The 14,089-nt window shown below is 38.2% G+C and overlaps 3 protein-coding genes across 11 annotated transcripts; 2 read left to right on the plus strand and 1 right to left on the minus strand.

The window, feature by feature from the left end:
* The first annotated feature begins 866 nt into the window (after positions 1-866).
* On the plus strand, positions 867-1,539 carry LOC129795733 (NADH dehydrogenase [ubiquinone] 1 alpha subcomplex assembly factor 2). The gene has a single exon (XM_055837212.1). It carries the CDS (start codon positions 998-1,000, stop codon positions 1,457-1,459), a length of 462 nt encoding a protein of 153 aa, XP_055693187.1. The 5' UTR covers positions 867-997; the 3' UTR covers positions 1,460-1,539.
* A 94-nt stretch (positions 1,540-1,633) lies between these two features.
* LOC129795510 (poly(U)-binding-splicing factor half pint) lies at positions 1,634-10,992 on the minus strand. Of its 9 annotated transcripts, none has more exons than XM_055836860.1 (7): positions 10,813-10,992; positions 10,545-10,662; positions 6,512-6,744; positions 6,356-6,414; positions 4,067-4,570; positions 3,846-3,988; positions 1,634-2,602 (listed from the first exon to the last, which is right to left on the minus strand). In XM_055836860.1, exons 1-7 carry the CDS (start codon positions 10,828-10,830, stop codon positions 1,725-1,727), a joined length of 1,953 nt encoding a protein of 650 aa, XP_055692835.1. In that variant the 5' UTR covers positions 10,831-10,992; the 3' UTR covers positions 1,634-1,724. The 9 variants fall into 9 exon arrangements, with proteins under 9 accessions (XP_055692835.1, XP_055692834.1, XP_055692838.1 ...); XM_055836859.1 differs by having other exon boundaries at positions 1,634-2,611; XM_055836863.1 differs by lacking the exon at positions 10,813-10,992 and adding an exon at positions 9,422-9,500 and having other exon boundaries at positions 1,634-2,611; positions 10,545-10,660.
* Positions 10,993-11,294: 302 nt separating this feature from the next.
* Positions 11,295-13,789, plus strand: LOC129795626 (ethanolaminephosphotransferase 1). The gene is made up of 3 exons (XM_055837067.1): positions 11,295-12,303; positions 12,400-13,076; positions 13,158-13,789. The coding sequence occupies exons 1-3, from the start codon at positions 12,250-12,252 to the stop codon at positions 13,579-13,581; spliced, it is 1,155 nt and encodes a 384-aa protein (XP_055693042.1). The 5' UTR covers positions 11,295-12,249; the 3' UTR covers positions 13,582-13,789.
* The last annotated feature ends 300 nt before the right edge of the window (positions 13,790-14,089 follow it).

Raw genomic sequence — 14,089 nt, forward strand, 5'->3', positions numbered from 1 at the left:
TTTTTAGAATTTTTTTCTTGCGTTTTTTCAATTGTGATCTTTTTTTTCACTTTTACTTAAGAAGAATTTTTAAAGAAAAGAAAAAAAATCATTTTAAAATTATTTTGAGAAATAGCTTTTTCCCTCATCTTTACACATTTTAAATTAATTAAATAGTAAATGATGAAATTATACACAACTTGAACAGAAAACTATTCATAATGAATCTAAAAATTCAGTATCAAAATAAAATAATAAAAAAAATGAAAATTAAATACAAAAAAGTGTTTTTTCTTATTAAATTTTTGGTTTTGGGTCTTTTGGGTGCTTCTGTGCAATTCTCTTTTCTTCGGTGATTTAACCGATTTAACATAGTTCCTTTCATTGGATACTCAGCATGGGTAGGACTTTCCAATGTCTCCTGGCTTGCACCATCATCTTTAAGCACTTGAAGGATTTTTATGACCAATTCGACTTTTTTCAAATCGCCACAAACTTAAAATCTCAAGATCGCCGAAAGAAAACTTGGAAAAACATTTTCTTTTGAGTGAAAATGAAGGTCAAACTTTTGAGGTTAGAAACCTCGATCCTCCAAGTGTTAATTGATTCAATTCAAGAAGTAAAAAGAATATCTGGTGTTTTTAACTCCTTTAAACGTTTTTCACAAAAAAAAAGAGTTTATGCGTCGATAAAATTTAACACAAAAAAGATAAATCAAGCTCATAATCTTCTTTCCCAAAAAAAATCTAAGATGGAATCACCTTACATGCTAAAGGACGCTTTGATTTTATTGTTTTGCCTATTAAATCAGTTAAAGTAACGAACTTTTATTGAATTTGATTTAAAAACTCAGTTGATGGATAAAAGTGACGTCCAATGACAAAAGAAGAAGAATTTTTTGAGGTTAGGGAAGTTCTCCACAAACTTCCTGACCACAAATCCCAGAAAGTAAGAAAAAAATAGAGAAAAACCTCAAAAAAAAAAGTTAAGAGAAACTCTGTGCTTAAAATTTGGGAGAATGTCAAAAGGAAAGGAGCGGGATATTTTGAAGATAATCTTCCGGAACTTCATAAATTCCCTGCGTCCACGAAAGTTCCAGGGTAGTCTCATTGGGGAGGATACATTTGGGAATAAATTCTACGAAATTGCTGCTGACCCCGAGAAAGGGCGTGCCAAACGGGCACGATACTTTGAACCACCCGGCAAGGAGGAGGGATTCGATCATGAAATGTCTGCTGAGTGGGAAGCCTGGCTCCGTGGGAGACGTCAGGAGGCACCAACAATGGAGGAATTGGTGCAGAATCTCGCCATTGCGGAGATGAAGAAGGAAAATGCGGCAAAACTCGAGGCAGGCTTGCCCAAAGGGAAGGATCTTCGTGTTGTTGTCAAGGAGGAGAAGGGTATGAGTTCCTTCCCATCCTACGGCGCTGAGTATGAATATTCCGCTGGTGTACCACCTCCGAAGGATCCCAAATCTTAGATTTATACTCTCTCTGTAAATTATGTATTGTTTCCCATAGAAAAAATTGTAAATAAATTACTTTTAGAGTTCTTAAGGAACTTCCTGGTGATTTATTTCCTTTCAGCTAAAGATCCTGGAAAGAACTTTTCGAGAGAGAGAAAAACAACTTTTTGGATTTAGGAAGATATTAAGCACATTTTACAATTATTTTTATTCAATCATCATCTCCATGGACACGGCAACAGTGAAAGAGAGCGCACAGGAAGATCCGGAAGAAGGGAATTCATGCAGAGAGATCACCATGATCAAATAGCGCCTGATCGTAGAGCTGTGCCTGTACGAGACGCCCCCCAAAGTACCTCCCATGGAGAACTTCACGAGCTTTCAGCGCCTCTCCTGGCACATTGAACTCCACAAAGATCTTCACAATCACATCCGCATCATCATCCTCCTCGTTGTCCGTTTGTTTCTCCTTGTAAATTATCACCTGCTCCACAACCCCAAACTTACTGCATTCCTCCTGAATCTCCTCCTGCAGCATCTCATCCACATCCTCGGGGCCCACCATATTCCGCAGGATGACAACACGACTATCGGTGGGTCGCATGAGGCGCTGCATCACGAGATGCCGGGCACTTTGACCTTTAATTGACATTGTTTCCTGCTGCTGCAACGTCTGCGGCTCCCCCTCCTCGAGGAGTTTCTTCTGCAACTCCTCCTGCTGACGCTCATGTGCCTTCTTCAGGACACTCTCAGCTGCACTCTGACCCGCCGCCGCCTGTGCCGCCAATGTGGACGATACAACAGCCGCTGCAGCTGCTGCCGCCGCCACGGCAGCTGTCTTGGGTGACGACGTAACAGCCGTGGCTTGCGTAACAGCCCCCAATACGGGATTAACCACCTGCGGGGGATGCAGTGATGCCACCGTACTGACAGGCGACAATGCCACCACACCCGGTACCTGGAGTCCCGCTGTTACACTCGTCACTGCGGCAGGATGCTGCTGGGCGGCGGCAGCTGCAGCAGCGGCGGCGGCAGCAGCAGCAGCAGCGGCTGCAGACACGGAAACAGCTGAATTTGCCGTGTGCCCCATCACAGAGGGGATGCACGTGGGTGCGGTGATTGTTGGTAATGTTGACAAACCCAATGATGGTGCTGCAGCTGAAAGACCTAAATATATGTAGTAGAATTCTTATTGAGAACCACAAAGCAAAAAAAAAAGCAACAAAACACAATGGGAAAATTAAAAATTAAAAAAAAACTAAGGATCGCGTAGCCAGAAATCCCAGAAAATGTATTCAAAAAGATTTTAGATTTCTTTTAGTTAAATTCTCTAAAAATAATAAGATTAAACCCAACAGTTTTAATTCAAATCAAAAAGTAGTAAATTCTACCCCAAAAAAAAGCCTAAATTCAAGCTGAAAAATATCTAATTTTCAGTCCTAAAACAGCATAGATTGAGAAAAAAAACTTTAAGAAAATGCAATTAATTAAAGTCTTAAAAGAGGACTAAATTAAAACTGAAAAGTAGTAAATTAAATCTAAAAGTTAACAAAAAGACTTTGGAAGTAAATTAAAAAAAAAACAAATTTCTTGACATTTCTTGAGAAACGATAAAAATATATTTTTTAGAGTGTTAAAAAAATACTGACAGTTAAAACAACAGAAGCTGTCAGGGGCGTAGTCAGAATTTTAATTCAAGTGATTTAGAATTGTATTTAAAGTTTTCTTTTAAATTTTCCTTTCCTTTTCTTATTTTATTTTAAAGCTTTATGACCCCAGCCTTTTCAAGCCACAAGAACAATTATCCTTTTCAAATGTTGTAAGTCCTGAAGAAGGACTAAATAGTAGGAAACGTCAGCTTTAAATAAAAAAAAATTAATTAGCTAAATATTCGTCCGAAAAACACCCTTTTTAAAATTTCTTTCGTTTAAAGACGTTTCAAATTTTCCTTCTAACGTTTAATAATAATTTTTGCTCTTTGAAGATTTTTTTTTGTTTTAGTTTGACATTCCTTTTTAAACATTTGACATTTCATACGATTGACGTTCATTTTAACGTCTGACGCTTCTATTCTAATATCTTGACATGTTTTTTAAGGATTTAACGATTTTTTCTAACGTTTGACATTAACTTTCTAACACTTGACGTTAGTTTTAACGTCTAGCGCTTCATTTAAAACCTTTTGTTATTTTTTTCACGTTTGACGATTCTTTTATAAATTAAACGTTTCTTTTTCAAGATTCTTTATTATTTTATTCTTTTTAAAATTTTTTTTAATGAAAATAAATAATTTGTTTGAACTTCCTAAAAAAAAGGCTGATTTACTGAATAATTCGTGGAAGTTTAGACACCTGGCTACGGCCCTGGAAGCTGTGTAGAAAGAAAAACATTAAAAACTCACCTAGAACAGCATTAGTTGCAACAGCATCCATTGCTTGAATTTTGGCAGTTGCAGCTGCTGCTGCAACAGCAGCCGCAGTCGGCATTGAGGAATTAGTTGTGGGACCAACTAAAGCATTTGGTGGTGTTATGGAACGTCCAACTCTACCAAAGAAACAAACAAAAAAAATCATTATTCCGGAACTTTTTGTCCTTTTTTTTTTTTTTAAAAATCTTCTTTACCTAAGCAACTGACCGCCCAAATCAAAAAGATTCATACTGGCAATAGCTTCATCGGCCGCCACTTTATTGGCATACTCAATAAAGCCATAACCTTTGTGCGAATGCAGTGAACTCCCTTGTGAGATGCGACAATAGATAATTGGCCCAAATGCCTCAAAGACACTCTTGAGATCCTCTTCCGATAGATCGGGATGAATTGATGCAATGTAGATGCGATTGTAGCTTTTTGCCTCTTCCTGAATCTCATCGATAACTTGCTGTGCCTGTGGCATATTACTGGGTCGTCCAACTTTTATATTCCTCCCCCCTAGCATGGCACCATTCATCTGTTCTAACGCCAATTGCGCCCCCTCTGGTATTTCGTATTCAACAAATGCGAATCCCTTGTGCTTCTGCGTCACCGGATCCCAAGACATATTGATGGATTTAATGGGGCCAAATGGGAGAAATGATGCCCGGATGGTGTCTTCCTTCAACTCAAATGAGATACTTCCCACGTAGACTCTGTGGCCAAAGGATAAAAGTGAAAGGAAAAATTATTTTCTTAAGGAGAAATTAATTTAAAAAGAATCCCAGAGACAATAATGTTATGAAAATGTTTCAGATCTTATTAGTTTATTTTTTTTTATGGAACATCATCGATTAAGACAGCACAAGCGGAATTTTTTATCACTCAACGCTTTAGCTGATCTTATCAAATTCCTTGTCTTGTCATCATATTTTAGTTAAAATAAATTATTTTAAATTATTGAAACTTTCATCGATGGACAAATTAGAACGTAAATTAATTCAAAATTGAGCAAAGTCAAGAAAAGTTGAAAGGTCATTATCCTACTAAGAAATGTTTAGAAAGAAATATTTCTTAAACGGTTCCGTCGATTTCCGATTTTGAATTATCGTTGGAAAGGTTAAAATAAAAAAAAAGGTTTTTGATACGAGCGCCTCTTGTGGTCATCTATCGAAGTTACAATATTTTAGCTAGAAACTTTTTGTATACACTTTTCTTCCCGGAACGGTTTGATGTGTTCCCGGAAAGTGCCATAAGTGCCTGGAAGTTGTGCAGCCATAATTCCTATTGCATCAGGAAGTTTCTAAGGGATCTTAGGAACTGTCTTTTCAACACCCGGCTTATCCTTGATTCTATTTAGGGGTCAAAATCTGCCAATTTAGGAAATTATCATTTCAATTGCATGAAGCGTTTTTATAGATTCAGATTTTAACCTGAAGATGACATCAAAGAACAACCGGGTATTGATAAGGAGGTCCCTAAGATCCCTTAGAAACTTCCTGATGCAATAGAAATTATGGCTGCACAACTTCCAGGCGCTTTTGCCACTATCCGGGAAGAAGAAAGTATTCAAAAAGTAAATAAACATCAAGTTGCTGCATTTGTAGGGGAGCACAGCTAATTTTAGTCTATTTTAGCCAATACGCATTCAATTTCAAATTTTCATAAATATAAAAAAAATCTTTTACTTATCTAAATCTAATTGTAGTGCAAAATTTGGATGTGAAGCAATTTTTTATGAAGTAATTTTACATTTCGCTTGACCTAATTGGTAATGGTTACCACCTCTCGGGGTTTCAGTATGATTTTCTCCCACTCACATGGTCTTAATTTTTTTTTTTGCTTTAATTTTCAGCAGTATCAGAAAACTAAAAAAAATCGGAAATTGAAATGGACTCTGTAATTTAGAAAGTTTTAATTTTTTTTAGGTTAAAGGAAAATCGTCTCAAGTCTGATCTGAGTTTTTTTTTGAATCAGAATATACTGTTTTAGGCTAGACCTCACTCAGTTTTCTTCAAACTAGGTTTAAGTTTTTAAAGTCAGTTCTAAGATTTTTTATCAAAGTCTTTGTTGTAGACTAGACTAGGTTCCAAGGTTAGATCAGGCTGAATTGAGTCTGACCTAAAGAAAATAAGGTTCAGATTAAAAAAAAGACGTGGCAAAATAAACGGCTTAACCTTGTTTATTAAGACAAGCTTAGATTCTTAAGTTAAAATTTCATTTTTTTTAGGTGTTTTATAATTTTCCTTACAATTGTTTAAAATAAAGTATTTATAGTTTAAATAGTTAAAACAGGCTAGGTCTTCTAGAATGCACTTCACACTATCTCACTACCTTAAATTTTTATAAATAAGAAAATAAAAAATTTAATTTAAAAAAAAAAGGATAATAATTCCTAATTTGACTGATGAAAGTCTCACAAAAGCCTCAAATTCATTAAATTCTTCTTTTTTTATTATTCTTAACAAAACAGAAAGGATTTAAAAAATAAATTTACTAACCTGCACATGAGCGCAAGGGCTTGCTGTCGCTGAACTTGAGTCCTCTGACTTGCCAATTGCTGATCATTGCGCAAAAAAAGAAAACAATTAATTAATTCTATTGAAAAGTGAGCTCAATGAGCTTGACAAAGAGATCTAGCCCCTCAAATAGCTTACTTGCTGTTGATGTGCAAGGGTTTGCTTCATGAGAACCATCTTAATACTCTGCTCCATGGCGTACTTCTTAGCCCGCGTCACTGTCTCCAGTTGTTCCGACGACAATCGCGGTAGGGCTCCACCGAGAATCCCCAGGAGAGCCGACCTAGCACCCGGTCCGAACTTAACATCGCCAATCTGTCGAAGTTCATAAATGGGAGTCGCAATAAAAGGCATTTTCGGTTGCCATGAGCCTAAAAATCACCAACCAAAATCATCATTAGTTATGTTACCATCACACAAACACCGGGGCAGTCATCAAGTTGATTTTTTTCTGTTTCTTTTGCATTTTTTTTTTCTTAAAGCATTCAGATGAAATTTTTTTTGGATATTTAATTTGTTTTTTTTTTTGGTTCATTTTGGGCATTTCTTTGTATAATATGGCTGACACCATCCCCTACACACGTGACGAAAAGGTAGGTAGTCTCCTGGAGACACACATACAAGAGAGATGAAAGAGAAAAAAAAATAAAAAAAGAGATATTTAGAATTATTTTTTGAATAAATTGTTGTTGTTATTTGTAATAGAAATTGTTGCTTCTTTGTGAGAAGGAAGTTTTTTTTTGGCGCCAAGATATCTCTGCGATTTTTGCACACACACATTTTTTTTGCAATCTGTGACCATCTTATGAGTCCTTTTCTCTCTCTCTCACATTGTGAGATGTGTGGGTGGTGTGTGTTAATAAATTGTGTGGTAGAGATTTAACATCAAAAGGATGAAAGCCATGAATTTGATCGCGCCAGTTGGATCACAACACCGCACAGCTCTTGAGGAAGAAGGATTACACAACACACCGTGTGAGGAGTTTGCAAACCCATACTCTCATATCACATTGATCGCTCTTTCTCTCTCTGAAAGACATAACTCCGAGAAAAAGAGAGAAAAAAAACATAAAAATGATAAACAAAATATTTAAATATTTGTCTAAAAATCCAAATATCTTCTTTGATTACTTTCACTTTAAATATTTCGAATTTTAAAAATTAACGTTTTTTGTTTTGTTGCCGAACTATCACCTTTTCGTATTCAAGTAGAGGAAGTCTCTTGTAGGGGATACTCTCTCTCTCTCTCTCTGTGCAATGTAGGTATAAAGACATTAAGACGAAAAATGGTGATCTTCTGTCTTCACTAAACAACATTTTGTTTTTGTGTATTGTTATCGTGAGACTTTTAGCTTTATTATTATCTGGAAATATTGGCTTTTCATTGATCTTATTCTAACTTTAATGCGTTTAGCTTTCTGAGGAGGCAACATCTACTTTCTAGCATCATTAGCTGATGGTTCAAGCCTGTAGGATTTTTTTTATCAGCAAAGCTAAATTTTCCGCGCCAGCCAGCAACGAGCTGCTCATTTATCGGTCTGTCGTCGACTGCCGAGCTTTGTTGAGCCCTTACGCACCAACGAACCCCTTCCGGTTTGAACAGCAACTACGAGTTTCCCGGCAGTTCTCCCTAACTTTCGTAACTTCCTTATTTTTTTTATAATAATTGTTTATTCACATTCCATTCAGATTTTTACACACTTTTTTATACAATTTTCTCTACAAATTCAATTTGGGATATTATTTTGTAATTGTCGCCTATAATCTAGCATAGAATTTCCAGGTCTTCATTATTAGTTGTTTGTCCTTGTGATGTTAATTCTTCTTCTCATTTCATTCCCCTTCATTCTTTCCTTAAATTAGTTGTACTGTATTAATTCCCGTCTTTTCACCCCATTCACTATAAAGCTGAGAAAGTCATTAATTAATCAATTTATAGATATAAATCTTTTTGCATTCATACACTTCTATATTCTTGTGCGATCTGCCTTTTTTGCCGCAATTTTTTTTTTATTTTCCCCACATTTACTTTTTCACCATTCAATTTCACCACCTTTCCTCTTTCTTTGTTTGCGCGCCAAATTCAAATTAATATTTCTTTATTAGTTCCCGGAATACTGTTATAGATCTTTATGTATCTCTTGGATATCTATTCTATGATGATCCAAGCCAAATCAGGTTGTCGAAGCTTCAGTATCTACTTGATCTAAATACTCTGACATGCTTAACGCGAAATATTATTCGTTCTTACAAATGAGATGAAAGAATAGACAGAGAACTTAATTTCTTTGTTAAATTATTCGTCATTCTAGACGCGTTTTCAAACAATAGAATACTAAGCTGAAAATCTCACGATATCACACATTTGCTTTGTGATTCATTCCATCTGTTATCCGGACATTAACTTCTCCGGCACATTCTAAATTATCTGACTTTCAAACAAATATTTACTCACGGGAATGAATCACATTGTTGCAACAAAAAAATTCTTTTGGAGATCACCAAAAACAAAGCAAATAAAATAAATAAAATAATTTAATCAAAAAGGGGAGAAGAACACGACGCCGACGACGGTGAAGATGAGCCGCGTGTCGCGCAAATCTGAAACGACAAATAAAATACAAACCCACCAGGATTAGACACAGAACAGAAAAGGATTCATCCTCGTTGGTGGATTCCCCCCAAAATCAGCCATACACATAGCGTGTGTCCGCCTTGTCGCAGGTGGTTTTCGCGCGGACCTCATCTTCCGGGGAGGGAGAAAGAAAAAAAATTGGAGAGAGAGAAAAAAAAGAGAGAAATATGAATTAGCATGAGAGCATCAAGACGAGCGTGTGAAGAATTTTTCTTTCACTGTTTTGATTCTTCCATATTAGTCATTCATTGCTTTTTTTGTGTCATTCTGTGTGGACAACAGAGCGTGGAGGTGGCAGAGATTGTTTTCTTTTTGCCCGCGAGATTTATTTTGTGTGTGCGTGCACCCCCAGGAACAACCAGATACTCTTTTTTTCTTGTTTGTTTTAAGAGGGCACAGAGAGCGAGCTTCACCTCTTTTATGAGACATCACATTCGGTGGTATCGCCGGGTATTCAGCGTGTGTTCTTGAGACAAGTCCTCGGACAATGGTCTGCAAAATCTCAAGCAGAACAACACCGCGAAATTAGTCAAAAACGCCCACAGCAGCATCCAACGGGCTTTTTTGCTTTTCTTTACATTTTTTTTAGCACTGTGCAGGTAACCAGGTAATCTTCATTGTTTTTATTTTTTTTTTTTTGCTTCTAAATCTTATCAATGAAATTCTTTGTTTTCCTTTGTATTTTTCTGTGTACCCTGCACAGGCTTTACAATTTTTTTTTATCTTTATTTTGTAACAATTTTCTCACATAAAATATCATTACAAATTGGCATGGAAAATGCAATAAAATTTACATAATAAACATTCATTTTTAACACTCGGAGGACTTTACTGGTAATTGCTACCAATTGGAACTTTAAAATCGTCACAAAATAAAATCTATTGGACTTATCTCGATGAATTTAGCATCTATGTGTAGGGAATTTTAATTACTTTAAGATAGCGGAAAGAAAATCTCGAGAAAAGTCTTTTCTTTGGAAGATAATTGAGGTCAAAGTCAGAATCCAACGTGGAGGATCAAATTGGTAATAAGTACCAGTCAAAATCTCATACATTTTAGCCTTAGTTTTGAGGTTATGTATCCCCATATTTCCCAAATAAAGTATTCTTGTTCACTTTTCCTCGGTGAAAATCATTAATATGGACTAGTTTTATTACCGGAAGTGACTAAAAAGTTACTTGAAGAATCAAAGTTTGTGATGATTTAGGCGCAATAATAAATTAAGTAAAATTGTAGCTAAAAAAGTCATTTGAATTGGCAATTTTGCATAGATTCGACGCAATTTTTTTTTAGTGACGATTTTCTCAATTAAATATTTAGTAATTAGATGCAGGAATGCTTGAAGGAGATCAAGAATTAGTGAAACTATCGATCCTCGTTCAATAAACTGATTAATAATTAATTATTGAGCATATTTTATCAACTGGTACTTATTACCAATTTGATCCTCCGCGTTGTGCCAAATGTTGGGTCCTCCAAGTGTTAAGGGGAGAGATTTAAAGAAAAAAAAAACAGATTTTGCGGTATTTGCTCACCTGGTTCCTCCGTTTTGGCTATTTTTGCTTCCGGAGGGGAGACATCGTCATCATTCATTGGGGTATCACTCTCACCCCCATTTGTTGGTGGCGGAGTCTTATCTCCGTCACTATTTTCCTACAAAATACAGAGAAATTCAACACAATTTTGCCAAGATCCACGCAAATTTATTTATTTTGTTTTCCGGACAGCCCCCCACACAACAAAAAAACAAGATGGCCGAAGGGAAGCCGCAATTTTTCACAACACGCCTTTTCACCTACTCACCATTGCAACACCATTCATTTCTAATCACCAAATGCGTCACAACACACCAGAGAAAAGGATTTTTGTATTTTTACAGCCTAAAATAATTGATTTTCCTCGGAAAAATTGAAGAAAATCCCGCACACCTTTTGCAAACACAACACACCTGATGTGAAGTTAGCTGTAAAAGTTAAATGTCAAATCGCGACAACAGCGCGCTCTTCTGTTGAACATTCTGAAAATATCCACAAAAGATTTGCGAATGTAGCCGAAGAGGACACGAAGATTTGTTTACGCGGCTGTTTCTCTACTTCGCTTCATCGGTCATGTTCGGCTTGCATTCGGGTGATTCAACTCGGATATACTCCTCACACCTATTACTTGAATTCTCTTGTAAGAGTAGTACAACCGAGCGGGAAGTTTATACGAGGTATCAGTGTAAATTGGGTGCTGTGTGAATAAGGTAACATGAGAAAAATACTTTCCTCTCACTCCAGCATTTTGTGTCGGTGAGTTTTTTTGTGTGTGCGTGAGATGTTTGTTTGTAGTTGTGCGGAAAAAATTAAAAATATTTATTTTTCCGGGAAAAACTCATTTTTGCGACTTGGGCCTACGCGGGAAATGCTTAGGGGGGCCCCGGGGAGCTTCAATAAAAATTTTGGCGCGAAATTCGCCGGATTAAAAAAACCATTTTGTACATTTTGTACGATTTTTTCTGGCGCGGATTTTGAGTGTTTTGAACGGGGGACGCCAATCGGCGCGGCGTCGTTTCCTGGTCACAAAAAAAGTAATTTCGCTGGGAAATTCGGCGAAAAACGTGAGAAAACTGCGAAAAACTTATTGTGAGAGGGAGACAGTATCAGTGACGTGTACTGTTTTATTTTCTCTTCAACAAAATGTACCAAAAAATAGCAAGTGGTGACTTTTGGAACTACATTTACGGCGCCAATTTCAAAAAGTAGTCAAAAAAGCATGAATTTTATATGGGGGCGCTATGAAGGGGGGCTCTGGGGTGAAAATGAATGTCGTTGGTGAAAACTGCTTGATGCCAGTAGTCTCTGTACCAAATTTCATCGCGATCGGATCAATGGTGTGGAAATGCATGACACAAAATCCTTTATTTATTATAGATTTTGCGCATAAAGCCCAAGTTGTTGCGTGCTGTGAAACCTGCATAGTGTGGTGGTATTATATAGATTTGTGATTTTCTGCCTAATTCCCAATCATTGTCAATTGCGGAGCACGGTGATAATTCACCTGGTGCTGTGATAAGGCCAAAGAGACAACCAAAAATTGACGTTTTTTTACGTTTCGCAACGATGACGCTTCGATAAGGCGCGCGGGTTGAATTTTTCCGGCCTTCAGCACGACTTTTTGGGGCGATTCCTTTTCCTAGCGCTTCTGTGGGTGTGTATTTTAGGCTGCAGGACAACACACATAAAGGCAGTGTGATTCAGGATGGATTTTGAGTATCTGTCGCAGGAGCATCTGGATGGGTTTGATGGGTACAAGGTGAGTCAGGTGGCGGCTAACCTTCAAGTTTATAATGCACTGCCCTTGGGAAAACCGGAAAAAAGCTTTTCATGCGCACCTTTTTGCATATTGCAGTATAGCTCCATTGATACATCACCGCTCAGCATTTACGTGATGCACCCCTTTTGGAATTACATTGTGCGCTTTTTCCCACGGTGGGTGGCACCGAATGTCATGACATTCCTCGGTTTCCTCTTTACGGCTTTGAATTTCGTCATGCTCTCCTGGTACGATTGGGGCTTCTGGGCAAGCACTGGGCAACCTGACACACAACCCATTCCCAATTGGTTCTGGGCCATGGCAGCACTCAATCTCTTCCTGGCCTACACACTTGATGGGATTGATGGGAAGCAGGCACGACGGATTGGGCTGTCGGGGCCACTGGGGGAGCTTTTTGATCATGGTTTGGATTCCTACACGGCTGCCCTCATTCCCGCGTGCTTGTACAGCATCTTTGGACGTGTAGCACCGTCAATTCCACCCCTGCGGATGTTCTACATCACCTGGATGGTTTTCTTCAATTTCTACTTGTCCCACTGGGAGAAGTACAACACTGGGGTGCTCTACCTACCCTGGGGCTATGATCTCAGTATGTGGGGCTCAACATTTATGTTTCTCATCACCTACATTGGAACGTACACCATGTGGAAGGCACCCTTCCCCTTTGGACTCACTTCCGGTGCTGTCATGGAGGCTGTTCTGCACGTGTGTGCCCTTTCCAGCCTCCCCATGTCCCTCTACAACATCTACCAGTGAGTTTAACTAAAATTCAATTTATTTATCCGGAAAGTCCTTCCGGAAGATGAAAAAATGATTTTTTTCCTTTCTTGTAGCTCCTATCGCTCCAAGACGGGAAAAATGCGACCACCGCTGGAAGCTCTACGTCCTCTCTTACCCTTTGCCACCTTCTTTGTGATCTTCATGGTGTGGGTGCACAAATCCCCGACGAATATCATGGAACGTGAACCACGAGGGCTGTTCCTTCTGAGTGGTACAATCTTCAGCAATATCAGCTGCCGTCTCATTGTCGCCCAGATGTCCAGCACACGCTGTGAAGCAGTCCACTGGATGACACCAATCTTCGTGGCGGGAATCCTTCTGGGAATGTCCTTCCCATCATTGGAACTCCTCATTCTCTATGCCCTCTGTGTGGGCACAACCCTCAGTCACTGGCACTACGGCTCGAGGGTTGTTCAGCAGCTCTGTCACAAATTCAATCGGGTCTGCTTTGGCGTTGGACCCGCAAAAGCCCAATGAAGCTCTTTCGAATGTGTTGTGTATTGTGTGTGTTACTCTCCAGCATTCTCCGTGGCCATATATTTATTTATAACACGCGCTTCTCCTTCCTTCTTGCCCCATCTTGCCGTAAGACCCCACGCCCCTCCTCCCAGTTAAAGTATTTTTCCGATATTTTAGAATTCATCACATAAAATAATAAAAAAATGTGTATTTTATCTTTAAAAAAGTAATTTATTTTACACTTCTTCCGTTTCCACGAATGTTTCAACATCCGGAAGTGCTGTCAGGAGGGATCGTTGGACAAAATCATATGCAAGGGGAGAGATGTTGTAGAGATTCGTGGCAAATCTGCAATTTTCCTCACTCAGCCCATTTGTGTGGACTTCATTTTGCACCAGGAGCTCCTCAAAGGGGGTCAGGTGTCGCATTAACTTTTGCAATTTACAGTATTTCCTCTTCATCTCCTGTAGCTCATCCCGGAGGTTATTTGTCTCATTCTCACTTGCCTGCAGCTCTTGGTAGAGTC

This window comes from Lutzomyia longipalpis, chromosome 4 (assembly GCF_024334085.1).
Source record: "Lutzomyia longipalpis isolate SR_M1_2022 chromosome 4, ASM2433408v1".
Lineage (NCBI taxonomy): Eukaryota > Metazoa > Arthropoda > Insecta > Diptera > Psychodidae > Lutzomyia > Lutzomyia longipalpis.